General features: G+C 36.9%; 1 protein-coding gene across 3 annotated transcripts in view; it reads left to right on the forward strand.

The window, feature by feature from the left end:
* Window positions 1-9,300, forward strand: part of LOC138326985 (germ cell nuclear acidic protein-like) — a 31,301-nt gene extending 22,001 nt beyond the window's left edge. For all 3 annotated transcript variants that reach the window (XM_069272942.1, XM_069272943.1, XM_069272944.1), the window contains 3 exons: window positions 3,922-4,018; window positions 4,694-4,801; window positions 8,902-9,300. In XM_069272942.1, coding sequence (XP_069129043.1) covers window positions 3,922-4,018; window positions 4,694-4,801; window positions 8,902-9,163 — 467 coding nt within the window. In that variant the 3' untranslated portion in view covers window positions 9,164-9,300. The remainder of the gene's footprint in view (window positions 1-3,921; window positions 4,019-4,693; window positions 4,802-8,901) is intronic.
* The last annotated feature ends 4,499 nt before the right edge of the window (window positions 9,301-13,799 follow it).

Below are 13,799 nucleotides of genomic sequence, written 5' to 3' on the forward strand. Positions count from 1 at the left end.
GCGTTTCCGTCGGCCAATATTCCGTGAATTAAACCATTTTACGATTGAACATGCACCTGGTACGTAATAATGTTTATCTCTATTATAATTCAAATGCATAATACTTTTTAAAAACACTTTTTCTGGGATAATACCGATGTATTGATTTGCGGTAAAACTTACGATTTTCACATGTCAATCTTGACATAATAATGCGTCATGAAGGATACGAGAAAAGTTTTAGTGACGAAATAATGTATCATAAAGGATACGAGGACATATATCTCTCTGTGACTGATTAATGTGTCAATAGTACTGAAAGAGTTAAAAAGATAAGAAAATGTTCAATTATGTTTTTTTAAAGATGTTCCACTGCTGAGAGATCATAAATGATACTCAATATTTGAACAAAAATTGGTATTTAATCGTGTTATATGTCAAATTAAGACACAAAATGATATAGAATAATTAATGAATTTCTTTGCTGCATGCACTTTTAGAACTTCAATGTATATAGGATATAGTGCTGTGGATTATTTTTCAGGGCGCAATAAATTATATGTTTTTAATTAGAAGTGAAATCTTGATAAAGAAAAAAAAAAACATTTGTTTAAGTGATATACCATCTTTAAATCTAAAGCAGAACTTGCTTTTGATAGAAAATAGACTTAAAAAGTGTAATTGAGATTTGCCTGAACCGAACCGAAAAAACCGAAAAACGATCAAAAAAAGTTGAAACCGAACCGAGCTGAAAAAACATGAACCGTGACATCCCTAATTCATAGACACCATCAGTTTCAACATCCTACTAAAACTAGAATCTTACATGGGATAAATGAGACAAGGATATCTCAATCAGAATGAAAAATAAATTGATGATCAGCATGACACTTGCAGAGTGTTAACTAGCCAAGGGTAAAACATTTCTCAATCTACAATGGCCTACACTCATTTTTACTGAATCTTTATACTATGAGTCATGTCATGATACAGTTATCCAAATGTCGCTTGTATCAAAACTACCTCACTTCTGACCTTTATAAAAGAAAAAACCTACCCAGAGAATAAACCTACCCAGACCAGATGTCTGACAACACCATCAGTGGGTGACTTTGCTTGATAATTCACTGAGGGTTTAAAGGGTTTCTAACAGATCTGTTGATACAAATATTACAGAAGTTGTTGTATTATGATGTAGGAAACACAATGACACATGTAATTCATGTGTGTTTGTTTGTTGACAGAGTGTGTACAAGATACATGTTTTTCATGCGAATATGTTTGTTGACAGAGCATGTACGAGATACATGTAATTCATGTGAGTATGTTTGTTGAAAGAGTGTGTACAAGATACATGTAATTCATGTGAGTATGTTTGTTGACAGAGCGTGTATGAGATACATGTAATTCATGTGAGTATGTTTGTTGACAGAGCGTGTATGAGATACATGTAATTTATGTGAGTATGTTTGTTGACAGAGTGTGTACAAGATACATGTAATTCATGTGAGTATGTTTGTTGACAGCGTGTATGAGATACATGTAATTCATGTGAGTATGTTTGTTGACAGAGCGTGTATGAGATACATGTAATTCATGTGAGTATGTTTGTTGAAAGAGTGTGTACAAGATACATGTAATTCGTGTGAGTATGTTTGTTGACAGAGCGTGTATGAGATACATGTAATTTATGTGAGTATGTTTGTTGACAGAGTGTGTATGAGATACATGTAATTCATGTGAGTATGTTTGTTGACAGAGCGTGTATGAGATACATGTAATTCATGTGAGTATGTTTGTTGACAGAGCGTGTATGAGATACATGTAATTCATGTGAGTATGTTTGTTGACAGAGCGTGTATGAGATACATGTAATTCATGTGAGTATGTTTGTTGAAAGAGTACCGTAAAAACTTGTATAATTTGCGCACCAGTGTAATTTGCGCAGGTACTTTTTAGGACTGAAAATGCTGAAAAAAATCTACTATCAGTATCTTTTGCGCATCAAAAATTTTGGGAAAAAACGATGTCCAGGGAATCCCAAAATCGATGTATGAAGGTGACAATTTCAATGCAAAATATGCCCCTAAAATGCTTGACAACTTGCACAAAGAAGTGTTGTATTAAGAAAAAATAACATATTAAAACCGCATCGTGTTTGTTTTCTTTTATTGGCCACCTTAACCTGAAACTAAATTATCTTGCAGATGTCTAAAACATCGGCGGTCCGGTCCGCCGTACTCCTTGCACATGTCAATGTTTTGAGATATTACACATGAATAGTAATCAGAAAACATTTAAAAAGATTTGAATCTATTTGTTTAAAATTGTCACAATAAGTAATTAGTGTGTTTGAGATCATTAACTATCAACAACAATCGGCTAGCGGATACGTATGTTAGCTTGCAACAATCACATTGCGAGTAAACTCACTACCTGTACGGTACCAGATCCAAGCTGATGGCTAATTTATATTTATCAATACGGTTGAATATGTCACTAACCTTGTAGCTTGTTAATTCTGCAGTAATAAAATTGCAAACCACTTATTGAAAGTCCTAATTATAGGTCAGTTTAGGCATCTTATAAATTCCACGTGTGTTTTGACTTTTTGCACACGGCCTACAGCTGGGCCCTACGTAAGGTTTCATGTGCAAAGCTGATGGCTAATTATATTTATCAATACGGTTGAATATGTCACTAACCTTGTAGCTTGTTAATTCTGCAGTAATAAAATTGCAAACCACTTATTAAAAGTCCTAAATATAGGTCAGTTTAGGCATCTTATAAATCCCACGTGTGTTTTGACTTTTTGCACACGGCCTGCAGCTGGGGTATACGTATGTTTGTGTATACACACACACTCTCTACAGACTTTCTCTACAGTCTCTCTCCCCTAAAAAAATACAGGTAAACTAGATTTGACCCGGCCAAAGTCACTGATTGTGGCTGTCCCATTAAACTACGAGGTGCACAGGGTATACATCGCTTGCTGTCAGTATAAGCCATGCTCTCAGTCAGTCGCCGTTGAAATCTCGGGGCAAATGGAAACAAGACAATGTGATCATAACTTAACACTTTAATTAGCCTTAGATAATCCACTTTAATAGGTGAGGCATTGTTTTTACAATCTTTAATACCTTTTATCATATAAAATGGCTACCATACACAGAGCGGAACCTCAACATTCATAGATCGTCAGTCCCTCAGAATGGACAGATTTTTTTCCCCGTAAAATTTTTAAATCTCCTCTATCAATATAATTTGCGCACCCCCAACTTCAAATTTTATTTTTGCACAAAAAAAGTGCGCAAATTACACAAGTTTTTACGGTATGTATGAGATACATGTAATTCATGTGAGTATGTTTGTTGACAGAGCGTGTATGAGATACATGTAATTCATGTGAGTATGTTTGTTGACAGAGCGTGTATGAGATACATGTAATTCATGTGAGTATGTTTGTTGACAGAGCGTGTATGAGATACATGTAATTCATGTGAGTATGTTTGTTGACAGAGCGTGTATGAGATACATGTAATTCATGTGAGTATGTTTGTTGACAGAGCGTGTATGAGATACATGTAATTCATGTGAGTATGTTTGTTGACAGAGTGTGTATGAGATACATGTAATTCATGTGAGTATGTTTGTTGACAGAGCGTGTATGAGATACATGTAATTCATGTGAGTATGTTTGTTGACAGAGCATGTATGAGATACATGTAATTCATGTGAGTATGTTTGTTGCCAGAGCGTGTATGAGATACATGTAATTCATGTGAGTATGTTTGTTGACAGAGCGTGTATGAGATACATGTAATTCATGTGAGTATGTTTGTTGACAGAGCGTGTATGAGATACATGTAATTCATGTGAGTATGTTTGTTGACAGAGCGTGTATGAGATACATGTAATTCATGTGAGTATGTTTGTTGACAGAGCGTGTAAGAGACACCCTGATACACGAGATGTGCCATGCTGCTGTGTGGTTGGTGAACGGGAAGACGGATGGACATGGCCCTTACTGGAGGTATTGGTAAGTGTAATTTTCTTCTTTGTTTCATATATACTTAAGAATACTTAGTAATATTACATTTAAATGTTCATCTTCTCTTCTTTGGTTGTAAAGTTTGATTGCATATATACACAGGCAATATTTCTTCATATGAATTTCACGTGGCAAAAAAGTGAATTTCATGTTAACTGGGGCAAAAAAAGTAAAATTTCATGTGAAGCGGGACAAAAAAGTGAATTTCATGTGAAGAATTATTGCCTGTATACATTGGCATATGTGCAGTCAAGCATAGTAACCACATACTATGATAGTTACTAACTTTATTCTGTTTAAATCAAAACGGATGTAAATATAAATATAAAGATTTGTCTTCATTTTGATCACGTATATATGTCCGTATCATCTCGGTTGGCAAACACTCCTATTAGCAATCATATTGTCTCAGTAGAATATGTTTGTTGTCAGATGAGTTCAAACTACAGTATACATATGCATTCAAATATAAGATCAGTCCTTAATTACGTCAATGATTTTCACTTTACATTAGGCCTACCTATTGAACTAAGAATCAATCACTTTACATTACCTATTGAACTAAGAATCAATTCCTTGGTTTCCTCTGTCTGTGACAAAGAAATTTATTCACTGATAATGACTTTATTGTTATTTTTCATACCTGTCACTGTTTCATTTTAGGGCAAAAAAGTCAAACCAGACCCATCCTGAGATCCCTGTGATTGGCCGTTGCCATAGTTACAGTATAAACACCAAGTTTACCTACCAATGTAGCCAATGTGGATACAGGTAAGAGGCGAGACTTCATTAACATTCTGTAAATATCTATATTAAAATGAAATAAACCTTTATCGGTAATGAATTCATAAAATTGTTGTATTGATAGCTTGGAAAGGACGAAGTTGAACATTTATGTAGGAAATACATCATATCTTTATTTTGACACTTCTGCCATTATATGGAGGAACAAATGAGACTTTCCGTACTTTCAGGGTAGAACAGAAAAATCTCTTGTCTAGGAGGAGATTCATGACTGTCTAATCAGAGGTTTTGTGAATCTCCTCTAAGGGTAGAGATTTCCTTGTCCTTCTCTCTAGGTAGGGATTGATCCTTTGTCTGCACATGTCATCCTCTCTAGGTAGGGATTGATCCTTTGTCTGCACATGTCATCCTCTCTAGGTAGGGATTGATCCTTTGTCTGCACATGTCATCCTCTCTAGGTAGGGATTGATCCTTTGTCTGCACATGTCATCCTCTCTAGGTAGGGATTGATCCTTTGTCTGCACATGTCATCCTCTCTAGGTAGGGATTGATCCTTTGTCTGCACATGTCCTTCTCTCTAGGTAGGGATTGATCCTTTGTCTGCACATGTCATCCTCTCTAGGTAGGGATTGATCCTTTGTCTGCACATGTCATCCTCTCTAGGTAGGGATTGATCCTTTGTCTGCACATGTCATCCTCTCTAGGTAGGGATTGATCCTTTGTCTGCACATGTCATCCTCTCTAGGTAGGGATTGATCCTTTTCTGCACATGTCATCCTCTCTAGGTAGGGATTGTGACTTCCTTTGTCTGCACATGTCATCCTCTCTAGGTAGGGATTGATCCTTTGTCTGCACATGTCATCCTCTCTAGGTAGGGATTGATCCTTTGTCTGCACATGTCACCTCTCTAGTAGGGATTGATCCTTTGTCTGCACATGTCATCCTCTCTAGGTAGGATTGATCTTTTCTGACATGTCATCCTCTCTAGGTAGGGATTGATCCTTTGTCTGCACATGTCACTCTAGGTTTAGAGGGATTGTCTCTCTAGGTAGGGATTGATCCTTTGTCTGCACATGTCATCCTCTCTAGGTAGGATTGATCCTTGTCTGCACATGTCACCTCTCTAGTAGGGATTGATCCTTTGTCTGCACATGTCATCCTCTCTAGGTAGGGATTGATCCTTTGTCTGCACATGTCATCCTCTCTAGGTAGGGATTGATCCTTTGTCTGCACATGTCTCCTCTCCTCTCTAGGTAGGGATTGATCCTTTGTCTGCACATGTCATCCTCTCTAGGTAGGGATTGATCCTTTGTCTGCACATGTCATCCTCTCTAGGTAGGGATTGATCCTTTGTCTGCACATGTCATCCTCTCTAGGTAGGGATTGATCCTTTGTCTGCACATGTCATCCTCTCTAGGTAGGGATTGATCCTTTGTCTGCACATGTCATCCTCTCTAGGTAGGGATTGATCCTTTGTCTGCACATGTCATCCTCTCTAGGTAGGGATTGATCCTTTGTCTGCACATGTCATCCTCTCTAGGTAGGGATTGATCCTTTGTCTGCACATGTCATCCTCTCTAGGTAGGGATTGATCCTTTTTCTGCACATGTCATCCTCTCTAGGTAGGGATTGATCCTTTGTCTGCACATGTCATCCTCTCTAGGTAGGGATTGATCCTTTGTCTGCACATGTCATCCTCTCTAGGTAGGGATTGATCCTTTGTCTGCACATGTCATCCTCTCTAGGTAGGGATTGATCCTTTGTCTGCACATGTCATCCTCTCTAGGTAGGGATTGATCCTTTGTCTGCACATGTCATCCTCTCTAGGTAGGGATTGATCCTTTGTCTGCACATGTCATCCTCTCTAGGTAGGGATTGATCCTTTGTCTGCACATGTCATCCTCTCTAGGTAGGGATTGATCCTTTGTCTGCACATGTCATCCTCTCTAGGTAGGGATTGATCCTTTTTCTGCACATGTCTCTCCTCTCTAGGTAGGATTGATCCTTTGTCTGCACATGTCTCCTCTCTAGGTAGATTGATCCTTTGTCTGCACATGTCATCCTCTCTAGGTAGGATGATCTTTTCTGCACAGATCCTTTGTCTGCACATGTCATCCTCTCTAGGTAGGGATTGATCCTTTGTCTGCACATGTCTCTCTCTAGTAGGATTGATCCTTGCCATGTCTCTCTCTAGGTAGGGATTGATCCTTTGTCTGCACATGTCATCCTCTCTAGGTAGGGATTGATCCTTTTTCTGCACATGTCATCCTCTCTAGGTAGGGATTGATCCTTTTTCTGCACATGTCCTTCTCTCTAGGTAGGGATTGATCCTTTGTCTGCACATGTCATCCTCTCTAGGTAGGGATTGATCCTTTGTCTGCACATGTCATCCTCTCTAGGTAGGGATTGATCCTTTGTCTGCACATGTCATCCTCTCTAGGTAGGGATTGATCCTTTGTCTGCACATGTCCTTCTCTCTAGGTAGGGATTGATCCTTTTTCTGCACATGTCATCCTCTCCAACCCCAAAAAAATAAGTTAAAAAAATATGTGATTTAAAAAATGTTAAGAACATTTTTTAATTACCAACTGTATCAAATTGAAGATTTTTTTTTCTTTCAAAAACTTAGTTAAACTCTTTGCACTGTGAAAAACAATAATCTAGTTTGAAATATTCAAACTCAAAGAAATACTTGTATATATTGTATCAACACTATTCAAATACAGTCTTTTTAACGAGTAAACAGCAGACATTGCAATGATCATTAGGTCAAGGTTCGAGTTAAAGGTCAAAGGTGATGTGGATTGTCCAATTGGACTGCACAGTATTATGTAAGTTGTAAAATGGTACATGCAAATATGACATTTTACAACTTCTGGTTTATCACACGAAATTAGTAAAAAGACTGTGTATGGTTTCGTGGTTTTTGGCTCCCAAATTCATCAAATTTTCAAACCTGTTATTTAGTAATTGTTGAATATCAAAATATCTTAATAGGTATGATAGATATTATCATTGTAGCTGTGAGAGAATAGGTATGATAGATATTATTACTGTATCTGTGAGAGAATAGGTATGATAGATAATATCATTGTAGCTGTGAGAGAATAGGTATGATAGATATTATCACTGTAGCTGTGAGAGAATAGGTATGATAGATATTATCATTGTAGCTGTGAGAGAATAGGTATGATAGATATTATCACTGTAGCTGTGAGAGAATAGGTATGATAGATATTATCACTGTAGCTGTGAGAGAATAGGTATGATAATAGGTATGATAGATATTATCATTGTAGCTGTGAGAGAATAGGTATGATAGATATTATCACTGCAGCTGTGAGAGAATAGGTATAGGTATGATAGATATTATCACTGTAGCTGTGAGAGAATAGGTATGATAGATATTATCACTGTAGCTGTGAGAGAATAGGTATGATAGATATTATCACTGTAGCTGTGAGAGAATAGGTATGATAGATATTATCACTGTAGCTGTGAGAGAATAGGTATGATAGATATTATCACTGTAGCTGTGAGAGAATAGGTATGATAGATATTATCACTGTAGCTGTGAGAGAATAGGTATGATAGATATTATCACTGTAGCTGTGAGAGAATAGGTATAGGTATGATAGATATTATCACTGCAGCTGTGAGAGAATAGGTATAGGTATGATAGATATTATCACTGTAGCTGTGAGAGAATAGGTATGATAGATATTATCACTGTAGCTGTGAGAGAATAGGTATGATAGATATTATCACTGTAGCTGTGAGAGTTAATTCAGTTAATTTATGCATATTTTGGAGGGTTAGCATGACACCTTAAAGCTGCGAAATTAGAAAACTTTTATTACATATAAATCAAGGATGTACTAAATATTTAAAATGCAATAATTTTATTTTCTTTATACTTAGTTTAAAAAATCAATGGATTTGGGGACCAAAAAGGGGCCAAACAATACATAGTCCTTTGACTGGTTAATCACTTTCTGGGTTTTTACTTCTACTATTCTATATATTACTACACTCTATATAACTACAAAGTATTAAAATAAAACATACATGTACTACTAATATATCTATATATACTTATATGATACTGTGATGGTTTCTGCTTGTAGAATTGGCCGTCATTCCAAGTCACTGAATACAGACATAAAAGTTTGTGGATACTGTCATGGCCGCTTCGTGTTGCTTAGCAACACTGGACAGAGTGGTTCTACACCAGGGAGTGGGGTGTCTACACCTCGTACACCAAATAAGTTTGCTTTGTTTGTCAAGGACAACTACGGCGACGTCAAGAAACGAGAGCACAATCTCAAACATAAAGACATTATGAAAATACTGAGCCAGGAATTCGCTAAAAGTAAAATCTCTGGATAAATGTAAATTTCCCTATAATTTCATAACTCAGGAAATTGTATTTTTCAAAAAGCAATGCACAGCTTTAAAATGTATTTATTGTTTTAAATGTTTGTTGTGTGACTTTTACTACAGAAGTAAACCTGATCTCAATAAAATCCATTATTTTATCGTATTTTGAACAATGTTTAAGAAATTCAATTATATATTAGAAGTCTCTACCCCATTACGTATATGTAAAAGTTTTGATTAAACTGGCAGACTTTAACGTTGTGATATGAATCTTCTGGCATAGAATGGAATACAGACATTACCAGTATTTTTGGCAGATACAACTTTCACTTAAGCATTGATGTCACTATTTTTAACTTCATCAGGATATGAAAGAAATTTTGTTTGCAAACTGTGAGAATCCGCTGCTATGTGGATTCTCACAAAAGTTTCCAAACAAAATTTATTTCATAACATGATGAAGTTAAAAAAATACTGACATCTATGCTTATAATTAATTTTTCAGACTACTTGATAAAATAAGATACGTTTAAACGAACTATTCCATTGATTTTCCAAAGGATTATTTTCCCAAATCAATAAACAACGTTGATGTCTCTATTGTGACGTCATGTTTACGTCGTATTTACACACCATTCTTGGATTTTTTCCTTCAAAGAGGTATGAAGAAAAAGAATCAACCAACCAGAAAGTCAGATTTAACATGAAAACAAAGAAAAGTTCATGATATTGTTTTGGTATAGAAAATTTAATTATTGTCACAAAATAAGGAGTAAGAAGCTAGTAAAGCATATGTAGCCAGACTGCGAAACCTTTGTACTTTCATATTCATTATTCTCATCTCAAGTATCAAGTATCAGGATGTTTTAACCTGTGAAAATAGCCAGCTATATAGAGTGGTCAGGTGGTGTAGTGGTTAAGCAACTCGTCTTTCACCTAGCCGGCAGTGGTTCGATCCCCGACACGGACGTGAAAAGGTCAAGGGTCACCTGCCCAATAATGTAGGTTTTCTGTAAGTGCTTTGGTTTTCTTCCCACTTTATAAGACTCCTTTTATCCAAACCATTGAAAGTGATTTGTATAAGTTATATGATATGCTTTGCAATTGATGTAAAATAAATAAAGTGGTCTATATGGCATTCTGACCCACAGGGACCTGGCACGAAAATTTTTAACCAATAGTATACATATATATATATTATAATATCGATACTATAATATATATATATATGTATACTGTTAGTTTAAAAATATTGTGCCAGGTCCCTGTGTTCTGACCAAAGTAATCATTTTGAGGCGAGGTTCTCTGGTAGGAGCTTGTGGCTAGTTCACATAGGAAATATCACACTAGCACAGACCAGTTCATTTCTCAGTCTAACAAGGTACATAGGTCAGCAAGGTGTTGAACCATGCATGCATCAGAACGACATGGAACATGATTAGTAAGGAGTATTTTATAGCTCAAAAGACTTCTGGAGAGAAGTAAAAATCTTGAGAAATGTCATTGACACCTTTTTGTAATTGCCTTTTATTGGGCCAGATTTATATCTCTACTTGGCAACATATAAAACATTAACACAGTCAAATATTATTTACATTATATACATAATCGAAAATTTAAAAAAAAAAAAAAAAAAAAAAAATGTTTTTCTAGTGATTGACTGCGATAGAACTCCATTAGCACATATAGGGATAATTTAGTACCAAGCCATAAAAAGCAGGAGTGCCCGGAGAAAAACCACTGACCAGTAGTCAGTACCTGGCAACTGCCCCACATGAGATTCGAACTCGCGACCCAGAGATAGAGGACTTGTGTTAATATGTCAAGGCATCTTAACCCCTCGGCCACTGCGGCCCCTGTTATAATGTATATGCCTTTACTCTTTACAAACCGGAGCATTCTATAAACGTTCCCACATATAAAATATCAAACATACCAGGTGCACACAGAAATCGGAAAAGAAGTGATTAACTTTCTCTGCCAACACTGATTAATCTGGAAAAGTTATCACAATGTTGGCCCTCAGGAACGATGGATATGATTTCAAAACGTACATGTATCAAATATGTTTAAACCATTTATAATCACAAGTTTGAAGTCCTTCGAGAGGAATGGAACAGATTTTGTATCGATTCTGACTCTGAAAATGCTTCCAGGATTCGGAGGTGAAGAAAAACATCCAAAGCACCAACACATGATCAGTAGTTGACAGTTACCCTATGTTGTATGGATTTCAGACTATCAATCTGAAAGTGAGATGTGAGGAATATAGTGTAGGGACATCTGATCCTTCCAGGGGTTACTATCACTGTCGTTATGTTCACTCTTGGACTCTGTCATAGCAAAACAGATGGCAGTTCAGGAGAAAAAAAATGACCAATCACAGGTCTGCAGAGACTTCCTTTGAAAGATTACAAAGAACAATGCCCAAATTAAAAGTCACATACAGTCAACTACAGTATCATTATTCGATTGTTTTGATGTACATCAATGGACCAAACTACCTGTCTCATCTGTTGTCATCTGCAGGCCTATGATTGGTCAGTTTTTTCTTGTGACATAGGCCAGAGGTGGATACAAAACTAGAAAATGTGAAGAAGAAAAAAAACCCAAAAACATCTGGATGGGACCAATTCACACACCACATGGTATCTCATGTTTGTGTAGTATTAGTATCACCAATAGTGATGGAACGTAACTCTTTGTAATATTACTGAAATGACGTTAGCACAGGATGTCATCTTTTAGTATCACGTGGTATGTGGGTTTGTCCCATTGGTATCAGTCAAAACACTGACTTATGCTTCAGATTACATCTATGCATTTTTAACACATTTAGTTTGTATCAATTTATTGAATACTGAAAATTAGAAAGTGTTACGTTTTATGATAAAAAGAACACCTTAGAGAAAACACATGTATATAGATGATAGTACATTAATGTGAGAATATTGTAGCAATACATGATAGTCAAACATACAGTAGTTATATTTGTTTGATAAATTATCTCTGGGAAGCATTGATATCACTAATTCAATGAGCCGATTTGTTTATAGACTCTCATTAAAGTTTGCAAACAAATTTTGTTTACGTAACCTGATGAAATTTAAAATATTGCAATTATTTTTTTCAGACAACTGAAAATAAAATTGGTAATTCTGTACCAAAGTTTTAGTTAACCTTGATATCTCTGGACAAGGAATTGATATAAGCTTTAAGCTTGTTTTCCAATCCCAAATGTTCTATATGTTTTGTATGTATATATCAATGTATCGGTATGAATAAATACTGTAAATAAAATTTTTAACATAAATTATGTGTTGTACGTCACAGCGTGTATGATGTATTACGCACGTTTACATGTTTACGTTGTCCATGTGATTATTATTTTAAGATACGATTACATTGAATAAAAAAATGTCTTTAGTCATGGTAATGTCAGGTTTTTGTGCCTTTCTCTTGATTATTTTTTAGAGGTATGTTCATTTCAGCAAGTTGGATCTAGTATGAAAACAAAGAAAAAAATTATTATTTACAATAGACAATTTCTATTTTTAGCTCACCTGGCCCAAAGGGCCGGTGAGCTTATGTCATGGCGCGGCGTCCGTCGTCCGTCGTCCCGTCCGTCCGTCCGTCCGTCCGTCCGTCGTCCGTCTGTCCGTCAACATTTCCTTTAAATGGCTACTAGTCATAGAGTTCTGCATGGATTGTAACCAAATTTGGCCACAAACATCCTTGGGGGAGGGGGAACAGAACTTGTATAAATTTTGGCTCTGACCCCCCTGGGGCAGGAGGGGCGGGGCCCAATAGGGGAAATAGAGGTAAATCCTTTAAATCGCTACTAGTCATAGAGTTCTGCATGGATTGTAACCAAATTTGGCCACAAACATCCTTGGGGAAGGGGGAACAGAACTTGTATAAATTTTGGCTCTGACCCCCCGGGGGCAGGAGGGGCGGGGCCCAATAGGAGAAATAGAGGTAAATCCTTTAAATCGCTACTAGTCATAGAGTTCTGCATGGATTGTAACCAAATTTGGCCACAAATATCCTTGGGGGAGGGGGAACAGAACTTGTATAAATTTTGGCTCTGACCCCCCCGGGGGCAGGAGGGGCGGGGCCCAATAGGGGAAATAGAGTTTAAATCCTATAAATCGCTACTTGTCCTAGAGTTCTGCATGGATTGTAACCAAATTTGGCCACAAACATCCTTGGGGGGAAGGGGAACAGAGCTTGTATAAATTTTGGCTCTGACCCCCCGGGGGCAGGAGGGGCGGGGCCCAATAGGGGAAATAGAGGTAAATCCTATAAATCGCTACTTGTCCTAGAGTTTTGCATGGATTGTAACCAAATTTGGCCACAAACATCCTTGGGGAAAGGGGAACAGAACTTGTATAAATTTTGGCTCTGACCCCCTGGGGGCAGGAGGGGCAGGGCCCAATAGGGGAAATAGAGGTTAAATCCTATAAATCGCTACTTGTCCTAGAGTTCTGCATGGATTGTAACCAAATTTGGCCACAAACATCCTTTTTGGAAGGGAAACAGAACTTGTATAAATTTTGGCTCTTACCCCCCAGGGGCAGGAGAGGTGTGGCCCAATATGGGAAATCGGAGGTAAATATTCAAATTCCTTCAGAAAAGAAACAAT

The sequence above is a fragment of the Argopecten irradians genome, chromosome 7 (genome assembly GCF_041381155.1).
Source record: "Argopecten irradians isolate NY chromosome 7, Ai_NY, whole genome shotgun sequence".
In the NCBI taxonomy this organism is placed as follows: Eukaryota; Metazoa; Mollusca; class Bivalvia; order Pectinida; family Pectinidae; genus Argopecten; species Argopecten irradians.